Source organism: Falco cherrug, chromosome 8, assembly GCF_023634085.1.
Source record: "Falco cherrug isolate bFalChe1 chromosome 8, bFalChe1.pri, whole genome shotgun sequence".
In the NCBI taxonomy this organism is placed as follows: Eukaryota; Metazoa; Chordata; class Aves; order Falconiformes; family Falconidae; genus Falco; species Falco cherrug.
Window position 1 is genome coordinate 52,605,338 of NC_073704.1, and position 21,204 is coordinate 52,626,541.

At 40.0% G+C, this 21,204-nt stretch overlaps 1 protein-coding gene across 6 annotated transcripts in view; it reads left to right on the plus strand.

The window, feature by feature from the left end:
- PWWP2A (PWWP domain containing 2A) overlaps positions 1-21,204 on the plus strand; it is a 41,969-nt gene that overhangs the window by 13,278 nt on the left and 7,487 nt on the right. For 2 of the 6 annotated variants that reach the window (XR_003563307.2, XR_008733515.1), the window contains exon 2: positions 372-1,339. Coding sequence is in view for 3 of the 6 variants with exons in the window: in XM_005446653.4 (XP_005446710.2) it covers positions 372-2,064 (1,693 nt within the window). In the remaining 3 variants the exon portion in view is untranslated. Of the gene's footprint in view, positions 1-371; positions 3,228-16,094; positions 18,781-21,204 lie in introns of those variants that run through there. The other 4 variants (XM_005446653.4, XM_014286219.3, XR_008733514.1 and 1 more) reach the window with 4 other exon arrangements.

Here is a 21,204-nt window from a genome sequence, read left to right on the forward strand (position 1 = left end):
TTACTCTTGGGTTAGAATTGGAGTTGATGGGATGTGTATAGTTTGTATGTTTATAAGCATTTTCTAAAAGTACAAAGTTAATTCTTTACTGCTGTCTCTAGGTGATATTTTTTGTTTACATTTTGGGGGCATCTTGTTGATGCAAGATAAACTGATAGTAAGTGAAGCTGCGTATTTCATGTTCTCTGCTGCCTTGGTTTTGCTGTCCTGCTTTTTCAAAGCTTACCATAAGGCTAGATACAAAGCCTGAATTTTCCTGGGACTTACGTCTTTATGGTGGCTACATAACGTGGACAGGTTTTCAAATACTTTTAAATAAATGCAGCAAAAGATCCCTCAAAACCTGTAACTTTTTTTTTTTTCTCTTTAAGGTTTGGACCCCATGGAATCCCTGTGACCATATTTCCTAAAAGGGAATATAAGGATAAACCTGAAGCCATGCAGCTCCAAAGTAAACCATTCCAAGATGAGGCACAGGTGAAGTGTGAATCTAATGCTGCAGTCCCTGATGACTCTTCTCTTGCGCAGCCATCAGAACCTAGCATAGCTAAAAGCCTATGGACTTCTAAACCACCTCCTCTCTTTCATGAGGGAGCACCATACCCTCCTCCTTTGTTTATCAGGGACACGTATAACCAGTCAATACCTCAGCCTCCGCCCCGGAAAATTAAGCGGCCCAAGCGTAAAATGTACAGGGAGGAGCCCACTTCTATCATGAATGCTATCAAACTACGGCCCCGGCAGGTCTTATGTGACAAGTGCAAAAACAGTGTTGTTGCAGAAAAAAAGGAAATTAAAAAAGGTGGCAATGCAAGTGACTCTTCAAAATATGAGGATAATAAAAAACGAAGAAATGAGAGTGTGACTACTGTGAATAAAAAACTTAAGACTGACCATAAAGTGGATGGAAAAAGCCAAACTGAAAGCCAGAAAAGGAATGCTGTGGTCAAGGTTTCAAATATTGCCCACAGCAGAAGCAGAGTAGTTAAAGTTTCCGCACAAGCAAATACTTCAAAAGCGCAGTTAAATACAAAAAAAGTTCTCCAGAGCAAAAACATGGATCATGCAAAAGCTCGGGAAGTCTTGAAAATGGCCAAAGAAAAGGCACAAAAGAAGCAGAGTGCAACCTCCTCTTCCAAAAATGCACATTCAAAGGTCCACTTCACACGGCGTCTTCAGAACACCAGCTCAGGTTCCCTTCCACCCCGATTGCGTTTAAAGCCACAAAGGTATCGGAATGAAGAAAATGACTCTTCTCTCAAGACAGGACTTGAGAAAATACGGAGTGGCAAGATGGCATCTAAGCCCCAGTCTCGCTGCTCCTCCACCCGCTCAGCAGGTGAGGCCCCTTCAGAAAATCAGAGCCCCTCAGAAGGCCCTGAAGAGGCCAGCAGTGAGGTTCAGGACACAAGTGAAGTGCATGTAACTGTTGATCAGGATGAACACCAGACATTGGGCAAGAGAGGCAGCAAAAGCAATATAACGGTTTACATGACCCTTAATCAAAAGAAATCTGACTCTTCCAGTGCATCAGTTTGTAGTAGTGATAGCACAGATGATTTGAAATCTACCAACTCTGAGTGTAGCTCTACTGAAAGCTTTGATTTTCCTCCAGGCAGCATGCATGCACCTTCCTCCTCCTCCTCCTCCTCCTCCTCCTCTTCAAAGGAAGAGAAAAAGCTCAGTAATTCCTTGAAAACGGAAGTCTTTTCCAAAAACGTCTCTAAATGTGTCACACCAGATGGCAGGACCGTATGTGTAGGGGACATTGTTTGGGCCAAGATTTATGGCTTCCCTTGGTGGCCAGCCCGTATTCTTACCATAACTGTGAGCCGGAAAGATAATGGCCTTTTAGTTCGACAGGAGGCTCGTATCTCATGGTTTGGCTCCACAACAACATCTTTTCTTGCTCTTGCACAACTATCCCCCTTTTTAGAAAGCTTCCAGTTGCGCTTTAATAAGAAGAGAAAGGGTCTTTACCGCAAGGCCGTCACAGAGGCAGCTAAGGCTGCTAAGCAGCTGACTCCCGAAGTTCGGGCCCTGCTGACACAGTTTGAAACGTGAACATGGAAAGTAAGGTAGGCAAGAAACCTGGAGGCTCCACAAAATTCATAGCCTAGTTAGAAAACTACCATGAAGGACTTGTCAAGTCAGAAGTTGCACTCGGTTGACTGCTCTTTTTATACTAAAGTTGTTCCATTTGTAGCGGTTTCTTGACAGTTAAGCAAATTGAACATGCAATCAAAATTAGCCTAAAGTGAGAACTTGAGTATTTTTCAAGTGAGAATTTTTTTTTAAAGAAAAAAAAACCTCCTCAAACACCCAATGCATAGGAGCCATAGCCTGAGCTGAAAGGCAGCTTATTTGCAGGGAATTTTTTTAGTAGTTTCTACCCAGTATATAACTAGTTGCTGTGTGGCAAAGGGTTAACACAAAGAATGAAAGTAGTAGCTGTGACTTTTTTTTTTTTTTTTTTTTTTTTTAATTAGGTGGCCCATCAGGGAAGTGTAGAAATGTAAGCCTTGTCTAAATGGTCTTTAAAGATTATTATAGTCTCTGATGTATTTAGTCTGGCCAGTGCAAATTGGTTCAAAGCATGCTTAAACATCTGAGGGAGGCATGCTCCAGTCCACACAGGCCAGTTTAAACAGCATTAGGAGGCTTGCTCAAGTTTTTAAGGAAGAAGAATTCACATAACTGAAAGACCAGATTAAATGGGGTTTTATCGTAGTGACCACTTAAACACTCAACCTTTCTATGCACATGGGGGCACAAATATAACACTTCAGGGTCTGAAGCGGAGAGGGATGCCTGTAGCTCTAAGACAAAGCTGAGAAGTCGCTCAGTGTTTGGGATCAAGGGCTGTTAATGCTGCATAGGTGTGAATCATAACTTCTGGTCTTTCTTCCCGAAGAAATCTTTCAGGCCATTTGCCTGGAGGTTTAGTTTAAGAGAGGCTTTGTTTTGAATGTGTAAATAATTGATTGCTGAAATTGGTCAGATTTTCTCCTGACTGGTTGTTCCTAAATTCTTAGGATACGTCCTAGTAAATTACACTTTGTGAATTGTCAGATGTGTAATTGTTGCATTTTGGATGTATCTAACTTCATTTTTTTAATATTTCCGTTTAAGGTATCTGTTTGCAGGTCAGAAAATGAGAATATGTAATTGTGTAATGCTCTGAAATGTAAAAAAACAAACTGTAAATAAAATTGACTAAATCTGAATTATTTGTGTGTGTTTCTCAAAAAGCTTTGAAAAAAATCCAGGATGTTAGAGTACTTCATATGTATGCCGTATTTAGAGGACACCCTTTTAAAAAGTAAATTGTCCTTTTTCACATATTCTTAAAGATAACTGCTTGATGTAAAGTACTATTGGTATACTTCAGTCTTAATTTTGAGATTAAGCAATTATCTGTCCTTTTTGTTTCAAAACTAGCTCTGTAGAGGGCTTTCTGTAAAGTTTATCAAATTTCTCCGTTAATTAGATTTTGTTCCATAGATTTGAGTAAAGACTGTGGATAATGTCACTTATACAGTGGGGAAATGTTTTCAGTTTTCTCCAGCTATCAAAACCTAATCAGACCCACTCTCCACTGCTACCTCAGCTTTTCTTGCATGTCTTTTGCTCAGCGTTGGGGCATTTTCATGCAACTGACTTTTTTTTTTTTTTTTTTTTTTTCCTCCTAGTTTTGGTCCTAATCTGACCATGTGAATTACTGTCTCTTCTCCAACCCACTCCTGTTTCAGCCTTGCAATGTCTTGTGAAGAATCTGTCAGCGCTCATCCCAAAGCAGTTTTCATCCTGTTTTTTCCATAATTGCCCATATAGGCAATCATGACATCTGTAAAAATCTAAGTTTAGACTGAAATCAGATTTTAAACAGACATGAAAATGGGGTAAGGATTTAATCATCAAACCCTTAAAATCTTTTTAATTTAAGGTTAAATTTCATATATTCATTATACTGTCTGGTCTTTCTGAAGCATTCAGTTTCTTTTTACCTTTTTAAATTACTCTTGTGCCCACAGAATTATTGGAAGTCTGTAAGTGTTAAATACATGGCCATTCAAATTTTCCTCAAGTTTATGGTAGTCTCTGTTAGGTGGTAACTAAGCTTGCAAATATATCAGCTTTACCTTGGCATTCTAAGTTACAAAAAGAAAAACCCCACTGGTCAATGCTTTTTGAATGTGATAAACACACAATAAATTTTATAATGTGGAAAAAAAAATTGGAAAAAAAATCCTGTTTCACTTCTCTGTATTCTTTCCTGCAAACAGAAACAGTTGCTCTAATTAAGTAAATAAGCCGTACTTTGTTATTAAAGCAGGCTGCTTTTTGATGTCAAAGAGCACATACAACGTGGTTTAGATGTCTGCACTAGTTCCTTGAGATTTAGGAGCTCAAGCGAACTGGTTACAAGTTAGTTGTTATGAGCCAAGTAGTGGTGAAATCAGTATTTTCATTGTTATTTTTTCTTTAAAAGACCTGGAAGCTTTGTACTATTAAGTTAGGATAGTACTAAAGCATACATAGTCAAAGCTTGCTCAGGTGTTCACTGGTAAGATGGGAGAGCAACAAGAGGGGTTTCCTTATATTGTTTTATGTTCAAAAGAACTGTTTATGAAATGCATTTAAAGAGTCTTAGTTTTGATTTGTAGTTGATCAGGCGTTTAAGAAGTCTTTCCTAAGTTGTATAGTGAATGTGCATTATCCTTTCAGACTTAACAGGTCTCGAAAGAAATGACTCTTTTTTTTCTTTTTTTTTTTTTAAAAAAAAACAGTTAGGTTGAAAATATCCTATTCGTACTCATGCATGATTTTCCTTTCACTCTGAAATAGCTATCACTCTAGATTAACAGTTTACAGTGGAGAAAATATTGGGCTTGTGTAAAGTCTGGGTACAGTAAGTAACCCTGTTCGTGGTGGTATGGATGCTGCATGTCGGTTAGCTTTGAAGGCAGACAGAGCTTAGTGCTGTTTTAGCTACAAACTGCAACATAACCCACACTTAACGTGCCTGTCTGCTCCCAGCAATGCCTACACTGTGAGTGTGGACTACTGCTCTTGCAGCTGGGTGCACATCTACCATCTCTGAGTTAGCTTGACAGTTTAAATGGCTATTAAATAACTCATGACAGGAGCATGTCTGTATGGTGCCAGGATAGTGCATCTGTGTAATTAAACTGTGCAACTGTTGCAAGTAGCCTGTGTCGTGAAGACAAACATCAGTAGGAGTGACTTAGTTTTCTGTCTGCTTAGTAAATTGCAAATGATGTCTTTTTGAATTAATGAAATTCCTCGGTGTAGTTGTTGAATATGTATGTTCTTTCAATCTAGGGGGGGAAATGTGACAGGTAGCGATGAGTTTCTAGTACAAGCCTACTTCTCCTTTGAAGATCTTTAGCTTCAGGTAAAATGTTTTGGGAGAGAGTAGTTATTCCAAAACTTAGTAAGATTTATTTCCTTTATAAGGAAAAAACAGGAGTGTTTGAAGGTATGATCGCTTCATGAGTGAAGTTAGATGCAAATGCTTGTAAAATGCTTATATGTCTCTGAAATGGAGTTCTACAGGAAACTGAACAAATATTTGTTATTTTTCTAATCAGTTGTAATTTTATGTCAACACTTAAATGAGATAATCATCTCTGATTATATGGTATTTTCTCAGACAGTGCTATCTTTAGTTTCAAACCTACATAACCAACAGCTACCTCACCCGGAGGGGTGTGTTTAGTGGGGATAATTTAGGTTGACTGTGCAAGGCTGAGAAGACTTATTTTTTCCAGCATGCTTTAAAATCTTTTTTTCTAAAGTAGTTTCTAATTGTGATTCGGTTTAAGAAATAGCATATCAGTGGAAGTGAGGAAGGGGTAAGAGTTGCTTCTTGCATTGCTAGCCTTAGGTTTGTTTCCAGTCAACTCTCTTAAGTCCTGAAACTGATTTCCATTCATGTCTTCTATAAGCTTTTGCTAAAGTTGTCAGAGTAGGATAAGAACATGAATTTTGGAAAAGAAATCTTAGTCCCTAGTAGCATTATCATTTATCCTCATGCATGTTCTGCAAAGTACAGTGAAAAACTAGAGCTGCCTTCTTGGCTGAAGAATTCTGGAGAGGAGGCGGCTAACATTCAGTGAAAGGCTATTTCAGTTAATCTCTGCTTTCTTTATAATTGTGTTCTAATAAATGCCTACTGGAGTAAGCAAATTCAGGCCATGCAGTGGGATCACTACACTAACTTGTAGATAAAGACTGGAACTGGAAGTGAAGTCCAGTAAGCTTACGATTAAAGGGGCAGTAAGATGGCAGTATTTTGTGCATAAGCCTTTTGGTAAAAGTATATATATACTATTTAAGAACAAACTTGAAAGTGATTTTACAGTACAGAGTTTATAGTGGTTAAAGGCTGAGGTGCTTTCCGTTCTTTTTTCAGTTTTTAAGGGTATAAATAGAAAGGTCATAGGGAACATGAAGGAAAAGAGAGGAACTTGGTGTGTCAAGCCAGCTAGGATGCTGGAGGGACAGCTATGCTGTTTGAGAATGCAGGTTCAGCAGAAAGGAACGGTGCTCTCCTGTCTTAGAGAGCTTGTAGGAGAATTTTGGTGAAAAGTATCATTCTCCCAGTTAACTGAACTTCATCTAGAATCTACTTCACACTTGTGGAAATAGTGACTTGCCACAGGATTTTGTCAGTTTAAACTGTGTTTACGTAAAGCGTGTCTTGTTTTTTTAGGGTAGGAAATAGCAGCATACCTTTTGGGGATGTAGACAGGCTATACTTGCAATAATACAGTGAAATTGTCCCTATAAATAAAATGAAGTATCAAAAGTTCTGCATAACTAATTTCCTTAAAGCTTCTTCTGACACGGCTGTAGTGGTCGGAGATCATTCACGCTTAACATCAGGACAGCTAAAGGCCCGTAGCACTGAAAACTTCTTGTAGTATCTGTCAGGCTGTCTAAAGATTCATTAGATTCAAGCTTGTGACATGTGATTGTAAGCAGCTTCGAATTACTCTTAATCTGTAATAGGAAGAACCTCTGTTTTGATACAAGTCCTTAACAATTACGATGGCAAGTTCCTATTCCACGTTTAAAATACCTCGGCTGCTGTTCTTTGTGACAACTTTGTATTTTAGTGTAAATAGTTCCCTCCTATGGTGTTACCCCGTTAGTGTATTTATAGTGTGTGGAGATTATTAACTAGATAAAATAGGATCCCCTTGTAAGATGGCTTTTCTATTCCCTGCTCATCTTACTGGCATTTCAATGCACCTGTTCTAGTTTGAACTCCTCTTTCCCTGACATCGGTGGCAAAAACTGTTTATGGTAGTTTAGATGAGGTTTTACAAAACTCTTTTCAAATGGTGGTGATTCCTCCCTAAGTTCAAAATATGTCTGCTTCTTGGTTTTTAATTGTTAGGTCCTAACAGCAGCTTGTAGTTTCCTATGATTCACTCATACGTTTCAGCCTGTCTTCTGTAATACCTGGGGTGTGCATATCAATCCATAAAGTTCTTAATTTTTTCCTTAAATTAAACTCTTGACACAACTGTGCTTCTGTGAACAGAAGGCCAAATAGCAGTTCCCAGGCATGGCTAAGGAGACAGTGATTTGGCAACTGTCTTGCTGTCGTGCTTTTTCCCTGCCTGGCTTTGTTGTTGCTACCACGTTGGGCAGTGGGGATAACTCTCCCTGGGGCAGCGCTGGCAAGCTTAGTGCCAGGTACCCATGGTGATGGAACTCAGATCCATGGCTCCATTTTTTTTTTTCCCCAAGAAAAAGCAATCAATGTGCTAGGCATGACGTAGGATAAGCAGCAGCTTGGAAAATTAATATCATTAAGACCAGGACTTTTATACCTTAGAAGACCTGAGCCACCTTGCACATCCAGTAAGGAGAAAAATGGAAGTAAGAGATGGCCCTGCACGCCTGCGTAACCTTCCCAGATAGTTCCTGTACGGGCAGGGCTAAAACTTTCCGGTGCTTGTGCCGATGGAGATGTGTAGTCTTTGATCCTCTCTACCTTCCTACCTATGGTCAGAGGGGATAGTGCTGACAACACAGGCTGCAGGTGTAATTTGGCACAGGGAGCAAATCGGGATCCCCTGTTGCAAGTTTACATTTGGCCTTTGCTCATTCAGTGCGTGAAGGCAAACGGATCTGTGGGAATTATTTGGGCTCCGTGTTTGAGAAGTTACTTTCAAAATCCAGACCATGTGTATTTTGAACAACTGTAATGCAGTTTCTGTGCCAGTGGTTTTAACCTCAGTTCCAATAGTCTTTTCTTCCTTCGCTGGACTGAGGAATATCTGAGGTGTGTAAATACCTGCAGGATAGGTGCGGAGGCAAAGGGGAAACGTGCTTCTGTTTAGTTGCAACTAGGGCAGGAAACAATATTTAAAATTATAAGACAGGGAGTTAAGATTAGCCACTAGAGTATTTATTCCAGTTGTTAACAGTGAAACCTGGAGTGTTTGGAGAGCTGCATAGTTTTTATAATTACAGGTTTTTAAAAACAATAATTAGGCTAATCTCTGTCAGGAACGGGTTAAATTCGTCCTGCATTTGGGTACGGGATAAAATAGGTGATCTACCTTGACCTTGTCACAGCTCTGTTTTCTGTGATTGTGTTATTAAGCATTCTGATTTTGGAAAAACAGGGTCTGTAAAAATATGCATATAATGAAAGATTCTGCCTTATGCATCCTGTTCACAGTCATGCAGGACTCGCACTTGGTACAACGCAAGTACGGCCTTCTAACAACAGAGTCTTAACTTCTACCTGTAGTAAAACTGCACTGCATCTCCTGCCATGGGCCTCTTCTGTGCAAAATCGTCTTTGGATGGCATCATTTATATAACGTCCTTTAAATTAGAGTGTTGTGGTTTGTTTTTTTAAAAATAATCTAGGCCTGTTTTCGTGTTTGCTTACTAATGGTTTTGGTGTCAAATATGCTGTATGAATAATAAATATTCTTAGAGGTGCCAGCCATGTGCTGTGAATCTGTGGAAGGCAAGCTGTGTTCACTAGCTTCTTACCATCTCTAAAAGATTCCGCAACAGAAACAACATAATTCTGGTGACAGGATTGGCCTTGCTTGGTTTTAACAGGTGCATAAAGGGGAAGAGGGCACTTGCTTTGCCAGTAAAGTAAACGGATATAATCACAAGCAATTATTTACCTAAATGCTAATTTTGCATAATTTTTTATTTAGGAAAATTCAGGGGTTTCATTTGGCTTTAGGAAACACTATTTAATTGTACTTTTTGCAGTGTTTCAGAATTTTAAAATGTGTGGTGCCAGTTTTGGTACTTAGTAGCTCTGGTGAAAAGGAGCTAAGCCCATAAATACGGGTTTTTCAAAGAAGTTTAGTTAGAGTTAGATTCTCAAGTTGTTCTGTATGGCCTGATTAAATGCCTCAGTGGAGACACAGGTGTCTGTATGAATGACATTTCGTAAGTAATCGTGGACTGTGTCATGTAGTCTGGTTCTGTAGTCATCTAAAACTGAAGTAATCTTTACTGATTTTAGCAAGGGGCATATTGTCTCAGCTTTTCTAAGACGTCACTGCCAAAATCAGCCCTAAAATCAGTTGGTGCTTCATATAGGAGCACAGATGAATGTGGTAAGGAACATGTCCTTACGTTTGCTAGTACTAGGAATGATCTAGTTATTTTTGCTGTCCCGTTGGTGACATGTGTGGCACCTCAGTTGGAAAGTGACTGACAACAAAGTTGTGTTCTTTCGGCCATCTGTAGTGTTTGTTTAGTAGGCAGAAATTTTGATTGACACAAGTTTTTTTTTGTTTTGGTAGAATTACTGAGAAATGTGTTTGCTAGAGGTTGTAATAACAAGTGGCTGAAGCCTGAGCAATAGGAGAAGGAAATTATCAGGTTACTCTTACTGGTTTCATGATGCTCATTTAACTTGGACATCATGAAAGGCACTGGGAGTGTGTGAAAGCTCCCAAATCAATCCTCATTCCTGAGCCCTTCAACAAGAGAGAGAAGGCTTAGTACTAAAAATAGCTCCCTCCTCTTCCTTTGCTCCCAAAAAAAGAAAAAAAGCAAACCTGTTTTTCTGTATTTTTGCTAGGGAAAATAACCAACCAACCAAACACAAAAACCCACCCCAAAACAACTACAAATATGGTTTTTTTCTGTCTACAAGTTGCTGTTAAAAATCACAGCGGAACGTTTTGAGCATTGAATGTCTTCTTGGTTGGAATATCATATTTAGCAATTTATTTTTTTTTTTGGGGGGGGGGAATATTCGCTTGAGATTTTTCAAGTGTTGAGGGATTTAGGGACCTAATCTCTTCTGATACGTTTATATGAAAAAGCTGCTTTTAGCCAGGTTTTAGAAATTCTTGATACTGTGTTATATATTCCAGGGAATTAGGCATGTAAACTGAAGAATGTGTTACTGCTCTTGGTTTTGCTTGTAGTTGAGGCCCTGTTGTTGAAGATTGGCTTGGGCTGTAGAGGAGTGCAACAGTTCTGCTTGCTTTTTAGTAATTCATTATCTGAAAGAGAAGTCTATTTTAACTCTTCCTAACTACTTAAAATGTCAGTCCGTAGCAGTAAAATAACATGTGCGGTTTCTTCTGTTGCGTAGTTTTGCATATAGACAAATTATTAGTCCCCTGAAGAAGTTGTATATATGCTACTGTAAATGTTATTAAATTTGAGCTCTCTACTTTAGGAGCTATGTATCTTCTTCACAGTATGTGATGAGAGATGCTGCTATTTGTACTTTCCTTGTCCTTCTGGGCTGCCTTTTCTTCCTCATGATGGCTGCCTGTTGTCTTTCTGCTTTTCCTTTGCAGAGAAATCCAAATACTTTCAAAGGCAGTGCTTCTCTTTGGACATTAGTGAATACACAGGATCGTGACAATTTTCACGTTAGAAAAATCAGAATCCACACTACAGTGATGACTCCCAGGAAAGTGGCTGTGTAAAACACCGTTGAGTAGAGCAGATGTTCACGACGTCAGTGGTGAAAGCCGTGAGCCCCATCAGTGCTTGTCCTAACGCGCATACTTAAGTTGATTACTGGTGGTAATTTTTATGATGACTCCATAGTCTCCAACAGTTGAAACTGTTTCAAAACGGAGTCCAGAACGCTGTGAGCGCACTGCACGCCACGGGAGAGCCGTACCCTCAGATTAGGCTTTGCTATCACTCGCCTTCAAATTGTGGATTACACGATGAAGTGAATGAACTCACTGAATGATTAGAACACATGATTTGCTGCATTCACAAGGGCTGAGGATTTCAAGGGCATGAATACTGGGCTGACATGGGTGGCTTGCAAGTGTAGAAGCGCAGTCCGTGAGGACGCAGGGACGCTTCATCTTTTGTGACAACTCGGCTCTTTGTACCGTTTGTTCTCTGGGTGGCCAGTCCCTGCTCCGTGTGGTTCTCACAGGGAAATCCGCGGGGTAAGAGAGGTTCCTCCACAGTACAAGGAGAGTAAGATATGTGAGGGCATGTGCGTGGCTTTATTTTTTAGTCACTATATCTGTGGAGCCTAATCTTGTATACTTCTGCCTTAAACCTTTTCTAAGCAAAACACTGCTATGGATCCAAATAAAAGAATGTAACCCCAATTATATTTTAACTGAGCAGATTAGACATCCCCTAATCAGTTTTCATCCCTTATGGCAATGTAGCCCAAGCAGCCCTCTGAAGTCAACTTCACTGTGACAGTGCAAAGGTTCCCATATTCATTAATTTTGCCAAACATGCAGCTAACAAGTGCATGTTAGTATGTATAGGAACAGTGAGATTCTGTAGTAGTTAGAAACACTCTGGAAATTAATAAAATAACAGGGGGTTTGCCTTCAGATCATAACACCCATGAAAGCAACTGGTCCATTTGCTCTTTCACCTTCTGTTGTCTCAGTTTTCTTCCATTCTATAATCACTTCAACAAAGATTATAATGCCACTGGCAAGGCAGCTTTGTATTTCAGTTTAAAGGCTGTGTGAGCAACCAAGTGGGAACAGTTTTTATAGTACTTGTAATAAAGAATGAGAAGCAAAATACAAAGAAACTTTGATATATTCCACAACTGTGAGTCATCTGCTTCTCTTTTAAGTAAATGTAATTGCTATGATAGAAGTTCTTGGTAGTTTGACCATAATGAATGCAGTGTACACGCGCAGTTTTGTGTGAAGATCAATAGCCAAAAGAAGGCACAGTCTCATCTGCGTGGTTTTCACCTGGAGGGAAGAATTGGTATCTCATCTGGGTCATGTTCTGAAAAGGGGAGGATTAGCTGATGGTTTTCACATTTTAGAAAGCAAGCAAGTCTAAGACGTGGAAGAAAGTAACGATTAACTGGGTTTGGCTACGGGTTGTATTGCTGCAATGGCATGTTGTCTGCCTCGTCACACTTTGCATTTCTCAGTATACGAAAAAATCTGGTTTATTACAGGCTGCATAGCACAACGGATGTAAAATGCTAGCTATATGGAATAGATAGTGCCCTAAGCTTGCTTTTTTTTTTTTTTTAACTCTAAAATACAGAAAGGTCATGGACACCATTAACTTTAATCCATCGCTTCAGTTTCCACTTGTTCTTGGTAGTTACTTGGTCCAGCAAAATTTCATAATATCACTCTGGCTTTGAGCACCAAGTTCTTCAGTGAGCAGTACAGTGTTTGCGTAGGTCTTTGTACAGGTAGATACCCTGTTGTGCTGTTTGCTACATGATGTGTAATTTCCCTTAAACTCTGCTGGTAAAGTCCCATTTAAGCTCAAAAAAGTTGATACTTGAATTTTCTGTGAGTTTTTAGCATCTTTTCATGGTGTACTGTTTTCTGGAAAGCAAGAGTAGTACACCCAGTAAGAATTCAGGCAGGCAAGGAGGTTAATTGTTTTCTTTTTTAAACCACTGTCAATTCTTTACTCCTGTTAACTGGCTTTTTTTCTAGCATAAGTCTCAACAAAAGGCAATATTTTACATGAATTCTGTTGAAACCCTGCCTTAAGTGAAGGATGTGCTATGCTATCAATTAATCATATGCAAAGCAGGTTAAGGACAATAGTAATGAGCTACCTGTTATTTTATTTCCCTCTTCTATTTGAACACTTCAGATACAGCTTTTTTCCCTGACCTAACCTGATGTCAGGATCTATATGTATTTTATTGGAAAGATCGACACTAAGTTTCTCTTTAGGCTTCCTTCTTGAAGTTTGCATGTCATGATCGGATTAAATAACTTGACAGGTATAATGTAAAGGTAAAAAAAAATATTAAAAAAATAAAGATTTTTGTCTCCTTAAACCAGCAATCCCCAAACATTTTTGCTATGTGGATCATATCTTAGTAGGATGTACTATGTGGGCAGTTCATCTGCTGCTGTGACTGTAGGCACAGCTTTCTGCCTTTGCTGATGCGTAAAAGTAAAATCAGGAAGGAATTTAGTAACATTTTAATCTTTGAAAAGAAGTTTAGTACCTAAAACAACAAAAAACTGAAAACGTGAGCAGGAAGATCTCAATGAGAAACTCACAGATGACATATGGACCAGAGTTAGGGAGCCACTTTTCCAGGAAAATAAAGTTTGTTTCCTTTGTTCTTTTTTCCTTTTTTTTTTTTTTTTTTTTCCCTTTGCAAAGCTGTGATCTGAGGGAGTGACACTTAACAAGCATGCTTAACTTTTAGTGTGTGCCAAAGTCAGTAAGGAAACTTGAAGTACATGTTTAAAGCCAAGCACATACTGATTATTATTGGGAATTCTATCCCAAACATGTATTTACTACTTAAATCTGCCATGGGTGTATGCACACCTCTTGTATAATTTTTTTTTGACATGGAGAGGAAATAGGGCAGTGAGGAGAACATACAGTTGTTGTCAAGGGAGCTTTATTTGCATGAAGAAGTCACAATTTTTACTTTATTAACATTAAGAAGTTTGACCTAGTGCTATATTAGGTCTGGGATTAGATATTCAATATCCGTTGGTTTTAGTTTTTATAAACTTGAGATTTTCTGCTGGTAAAACAGAAGACTGGACTATAATAGAGGATGAAACTAATAATGTTTCTGGAGTCACTGCTGATGATGTGTAAATGTCAGTGGGAGAAGCGAAGATCCTGGTGCTCACTAAGGGTGTCCTGGAGTCTCTCAACAGCAAGAATCAGAGGGTAAAAGAGCTGTAGGAACCGGCTTGGGCAGGAACACGGGTGTCAGGTATGTTACTAACAGACTTTGCCAAGTGTTGATTCTGAAAATCGCTACAGCTGCATCGATTGCCAAGTTGGTGGATGGGGAGTGAAAAGTAAAACTGCCTGCCATCAGAGGAGGGAGCACCAGTTAAAGGTTGAAGTGAACTGGCCATCTCCTTAGACCAAGTAGTAGCTGCGTGCACGCTCAGATAACAACCAAATTCTTGTCTCATTTATTCCTTTGCAGATCGCAGCAGCCTGCTGGCTAGCAGTAGTCTCACTGAGGCTTGAGTTTGGAAGTGTGGGTGCTGGAACACCCGGGCTGAACTGTTAGCCAACTTGTTGACATTTCTGGGTCTGGTTCTCTGGCATAATAGAAAAGCTTCTCTTTACAAGACTTGATGGATGCATGATGCTAATTTAATATTAATTTTATTTTGGAGAATTTCTTATTGGTGGTATGCTTTAATACCCAGTGTTGGTTGTTTTGCAGCCTGGAATACTGTGGTGTTCGGTTACCGGCACCAACAGTAAGTACTACTGAGTACAGTGGAACTTTGTCCACATCCTTCTCTTTGTAGAGGCTCTGCAGGCTTATTTCGTACATCTTGGAGTGGACCATAGCTAAAACAGGTTTAATTAGGTATCAGTTTTCAGTATTATGCCCGAATGAGGACCTGTTGGATATAACTAGCCTGCTGTCAGCGTAAAGCAGCTCAGTGCATCTGTGCCTGGATCTGTTAAATTTCGTAATTAGCACTCATTGCTTCTGTTTCCACTTTCCGAAAATTTCATTCCTATTTTAATTCTACTGCATTGTATAGGATATGAAATGAATTATTTCTCTGTGTTTTATGTTGTACTTTTGTGGGACAGTGAGCAGCAGAGCAATTGAGAAACTCCGTAGTTACCCCCTTTGTCTTCCCTGCCTCCTCTTGTGGCAGGACCGTTTCACAGACGCCTCTCTCTTACTTCTCAATTGTTTTATTATTTTTTTTAATATTCTTCAGAAGAGTTGTCTGTTTAGAAAGAACTTTAGGATGTTCCTGTCCATGGTATGAGTCTTAAAATTCCGTTGTGTTTTTCACAATGCTGTTGTCAGTACTGGAACATGTATGTGTACCTCTCGGGTAATCCTAGCAGTCAAAAACTCAACAGAACGGTAAAAGGAATCAACAAGACTGGTCTGTTGGAACCTTTTTTTGTTCTTCTGAGCGTTGTTGGAGCAGATGATCTCCAGAGGCCTCCAACTTAGATTATTCTAGAGCAATGTTTCCTCCATGCAACACAAGAGGCAGGTCAGTGCAGACGGTGCGGGCTCTGCACTACCCTAAGTGGTTACTCATGCCGTAAGTGGTGGTCTCGTGCAGCAGTTATTACTTGGACTGCTTCTATCTGCTTTATCATCATTTCTTCCCAGTTCTGTGGAGCAAATGGGAAAATATAAGCAATAACGGAAAAGAAACACGATTAGCAGGTTTATACTTCAGTGCTGCCATGCACATGTTGGTCTTGCATTTGGAAAGGTGTTACAAGGTCAGGTTTAGCTTTGCGTTGTGAACCATACACATCGTTGTACAGACATTGTATATTAATCTCCCTCTTTCGTTAGCTATCTTTAAACATCTTTAAAAAAGGAAAATCTCTCTGGATGCTGAAATGGGGTGAGATATAACATAGATTGGTATGGTAGCTCCTCTTAAAATTCCAGTCAACTGAGGAGTTTGTTCACTTGTGTATGTCTTGTGATAATGTAAATTTTTTTTTTTTTTTTTTTTGTCTTCTGCACACAATGCACGAAGCAGGTGAACCGGTAACTTTTCTGACCACCTCAGATTTTGCTTACCTATTTTTGCAATATATACTGGAAGACATTTAACCATTTTCCCTTTCTCTCCCCTTTTCAGCTCAGAGACACTAGTCAACTGCTGTTTTTATGGAACCTCACTACACTGCCACGAAGAGCACCAGCTCATCAGGACTGAAAGAAATCTGAGACTGAATTGTCCTATTTTTCCTCTGAAATCTTCACCAAGTAGTAAACATTTTTTGAAGGGGAAGGGGGTAAATATGTTAAAGCTCCCCCTCTCACCCTGTTAGGGCACCTGTACCTAATGTACATTTTCTTTAAAATTTAAAAAGATGTTAGGAAATATTTTATAAAACTTTTTTGCAATAAATGACGCATGAAATTATTAAAGACTATAAGACACTTACATGCAAGGAACCACTTGAATTATTAGTATGAAGAATCACTGCAAATAACTGGGTTTTTTGTAATGTGACAGTCACGTTTGTATGTTTTGATAGGTGCCAGTGATGGAGCCAATTGCCTGGGAAGTTGACTGTAACTTTTGAACTTTTATTTTAATTCTTAACTTTAGCATTGCAATTTTCCATTCTATGAGGCTTAGTTAGTATTTAGTGCAGGTGTTAGCAGAGCTGTGATCTGTGATCAAAAGCATGTCCAAAATCAATTGTATTGTAAAATATGAACAGTCCCGCTATATGAGACCAATATTTCCCATAGAGGTGATGGAAAGGACAGTGACCACAAATTCCATGTATCTCTGTATTATGGGAAAGCTCCTTCTGTGTGAATATGGTTGCATTTTATTTATGCTATTGTAACACTTAGGGAATCGAGGATTGTGGAATAACGTTAAGAAGGGCTACAACGCAGAGAGCAGCATTTTGCTTATAATACTATATCAAGATGGCAGTCATGAATGGAGAGTGATGAAATGGAATGGCATTTCTATTTCAAATCATGGGTTAATTTTTCCTTTTGACATAAATATTTTTCAGATAGGTAACTAGTAGAACAAAGGTTTTATTAGTGTTTCTGATGGTTGTTCATCTGAGTTGCATTGACTTCTCTGAATAGCTGTAAATTAAAAGAAACAAACCCAGTGGGTTTTATCCATTTTATTCCCCTCCCCCAAAGCCGTTTGGTAAGACTTATTTCAGTGGAGCTTGTGAATGCTGGACACGCTGCTGAAATATTGACTTATTAAATATTAATTTATTTGTCACTAATTATTTGACATTGTGTGCACATTTTCTCAGCAGTATCATTTCTTACAGACTTTTTAGCAGGGCATTTATTATATAACCTGGGAAAATAAATATTTGTTTTGAAGAAATGAAACTGTGCACATAAAAGTCAATTTTTTTCGTTCTATAGAAGTGAAAAGACTTGTAGTAAACGCTTTCCTCCTTACTAATATCCTGATTCAATTGGAGAAATTACAGTGTCTTTGTCTAGATAATTTAAAAAAAGAGATACCTTTCTGAGAGGCATCTGTATCAGCACAAAGACAGTTTCACAGCCTTCGTGTATGGAGCCTGAATTAATCACGTAGAATTTGAAGTCAGGACAGCTCTATCGTTTGGCTTTCATATTGGCAACAGGTTTATGCTTGCTAAACAATCGGAGAGGGGTGAAGTGAGAGGCTGGGACAGGCATCCCCATCCAGGATAGGGGTATCGTGATACATACTGAGGCAGTTCACGCTTCGTGCTGGTTCAGTTTCTATTTTTCAGAAGTAAATTCTCTATTTAAAAAGCCAGAAGTTAAATACTTACTGCCTACTTCTTAAAAACTAGCTGTATAATGCTGGACAGTAGGTTCAAATTGTACCATTTTCATAATAAGCTAAAGCTTTTTTTTTTTTTTTTTTTTTTTTTTTTTTAAATTTGAGATTAATGTTTGTTCTACAGTGCTTTTCCTTTTCACCAGTCGAAGAGGATCAGCAGTCTGGTCCTGTTCGTGGCCTGAGACGTGACTACAACTTAGAAAAATTAGACATCCGAGCTGAGGAAAGGGGAGGCGATTTGATGGCGTGTGTGTGCTAGCCTTTCACCTCTGGAGACCAAACCCCAGTTCTATTGACAATAAATGAGGGTCTTGGCCTAATAAATTACATTTTTACCTACAAAAAAAACAAAAAACAAAAAAACAAAACCCCCAAACAAAATAGAAACCACCAAACAACATGGCACAAACCAGTTTCTGCTCAGGAAAAAGGCCCAGGACTGTAATAGCAGGGTTATTGCACATGGATTGAAAACTGATTGATGTTGTAAGTAGAAGCCAGTAGTGCCTGCCTGTGTGACATCTTAACCAGTGCTCTTATTTCCTCACCATTGTGAGCACTTGTGCACAGCAGCTGAAATATAAAATAATACACTTAAAGAGAGATGCAGGTCTCTGCATTGGAGAATATGGGTATATAAGCAAATAGCATAAAAATAGACAAGGTAGCTAACTGTATTTGCGTTTGTTTTCACAGAAAGTATTGCAGCCATTTTGTTTGAAACCAGATTTTCATTTTGAAATGAAATTGTCAGGGATATTCTAGTGATAGAGAATTACAGTAATGTATTGCTTTTCACTTTTTTGCTTTAGTTGCTTAATATTTAAGCTTTGCTCCGTGCTACCTTCTTGTCTGTATATTGAATGGTCACTATGCCTCTTTCATTTTGTAGACTTGAATGAGGAAAATATGATTCACCCTTTAAGGTTTGCTGAGAAGTAAATGATAAAGAATGTTGTGTAACATTTATTCAAATAAAGCCTTGATTTTTTTTTCAGTGCTCTTTTAAAGGGAAATAATGTTGAATAATGCTTTGATGTCTTAACTTTTCTTGTTTTATTAGTCCTTGACCCAAAAGCCCAAAAGTTAATCCCCCCTGCCCACCCCTCTGAATTAAAGGAAGATTAAACTGAGGTTACTAGTCAACTACTGGAAGTCTATCATGTGGACAAGCCTCTATCCAACCTTACCTTTCACCACAGCAGCCAAAAGATACCAAGTGATGCTCAACCAGCTGGATGCTTCTCACAAGCAATAGGAAAAAACTTTTTTTTGTGTAAATAGCAAGAAAAGATTATGCGTACATTGTAGAGACAGAATCAAAGAAGCCTTGATGGCTCTGTTCTGTGGCTGCAACTGAGAAGCACTAGGTCCTGGTAGAGGAGGAAGGTGGGTGTCATGGGAGGTTTGTGCCCCTTGCAGACGCTATTCCAGCGCAGTCGGTGAGGGCCGAGCGAGCTGCAGAGCTGGGGGTGAGCTCAGGGCTCCCCCAGCTCTGCTGGGCACAGCACAGCTCATGTGAGCAGACGAGGTCCTTGCTGTCGCAGCGAGGCACCAAGCCGGGACACAGGACAAGTGCTTTGCCGTGGGCTACCTGCGTGCTGCCTGCTGATCTTTTCTTTGGCTGCTTTTTGCTCCTATGCTAACGGGTTCAGCCAAGGCTGTCCGTTGCAGGTAAGTGGAATTGGGTATTTCTCATTTAGGGAAGAAATGCCCTGCGCTGAGCTGCGTTACCTGGCCATGGTGCCTGCAGGAGCGGGAGCACGTTGTGCTGTACCCGCTGGCTCCTGCGCCAGAGCTCTCCATCTCTGCCACTGTGGCCCGAGGGCCACGTTGGCAAATACTTCTTCAAACCTCAGAATCTGTAGAATTGCACTCTGCCATTAAATAGAAGGTAGCATTTATCTAGATTTTTTTTTCCCCCGCTTGCATTTTTATTACTGTAAAGAAAAGATATCCTCATTTTCGTTGAGTTCCTAGGTTAAACAAAAAATAATCTGCTCAGGTGAACTCGACTTCTAGGAAGTTCTTATTTCAAGGTAGCATTAATTTTTTTTATGGTGCACAGCGTGTCAGGAACTATTGGGTGGTACAGAGGTACTAACCCTTTTGTAAGTAAGGTGTTTTGTTGCAGGGACCTGTTGTCGATAGTCAGAAGTCTTTCCCCAAAACTGAATTAACTTCTGGAGTGATGTGATCATGTGCACGTACAGTGTTTGTAGCGACTGCGGTCTTGGCCCTGGGCCTCTGTGATGCTTCTGAAACCAGCTGGTGCCTCCTGTAACTGTGAGTGAACGTCCACATCTGTCTGTTGCTTGGAGCAGAGCTCCAACATACGTGTTTTTCTTTGCCTTCATGGAGTTGTTTCTTATTCTGTCCGGATTACAGGAACTCCCATCCTCTTTCTCTCATTATTCATTCATCCTTGCAGCAGTTCCCCTTGAATTGGTTATCCTCATTAGGCTGTGGTGGAGAGGGGAAATCCTGCTGAAATGTAATTGCTCGCTAATGGCTTTTCCTTTGTGACATTGTGTTGGTAGCGTCTCACTGTGGGAGTCTGCTGGATTTGCTGTGTGACTGCGAAGCCCACAAGAGAGGTTAGCCAGACAGATTTCAGAGTTCTGCAATTACTCCATTGATTAATCTTCACTCCAGTAGTTCGGTGACAAAAGTATAAAAGTAACCCAACCTTCAGTGATGAAGCCAGTCCTACACAATGCCGCTCAGTAATGGTGTTTGCTGCTGCCCTGAAGCATCAAAAGGGTGATACTTAATGAGGGCAAAAGTGCACTGAGCAGCTGCTCTGTGCCGCTCCTGGTGCAGGAGGGTTTTGTCATGGCTTGCCAGCTAAAGTGTGAGGGATTGGGACAAAGAAACGAGATTTCTTTTAGGATGAGACCAGTGGGCAGGTTTCTTAAGGAAACTGGGTAGATCAGCAACAGAGAGATGTTGTAGTACATTCAGACACTGTCACATGCTCATTATTGTTAAGCATTATGTGGTGAGGAGCACAGGGCGAGGATGGAAGCAGTCACCTGCCTGAAGCCTTACCTGGGGTTAAGGAAGTCACACAAGGGATGCTCACGTTACCTTTGTGTTCCCTGGGCTACTCTCCCTGACCGACAGCATCTCCCCAGGCTGCGAGGAGCGGAAGGGGCTGCTGAGATTTGCATGGCGAGGTCCTTCTCATGCTTTTGCGCTTCCCGGAAAGTTGGGAATGCCACCAGGCTGGAAGGATTCTGTGGTGTGAGGCGTGGTGGTGTGTTGTGAGGAGCACCTGTGGTGCAGCAGAGAACCCCAGCCGCTTTGCAAAGCAGCTCATCCCTCTGTGCAGTCAGAGGGAAAGCAGCACTCAAATGGCCGAATGCGAAGGTGGGCATCGAGGCTGGCAGCAGCGCAGTGCAGCAGCAGCGGCAGC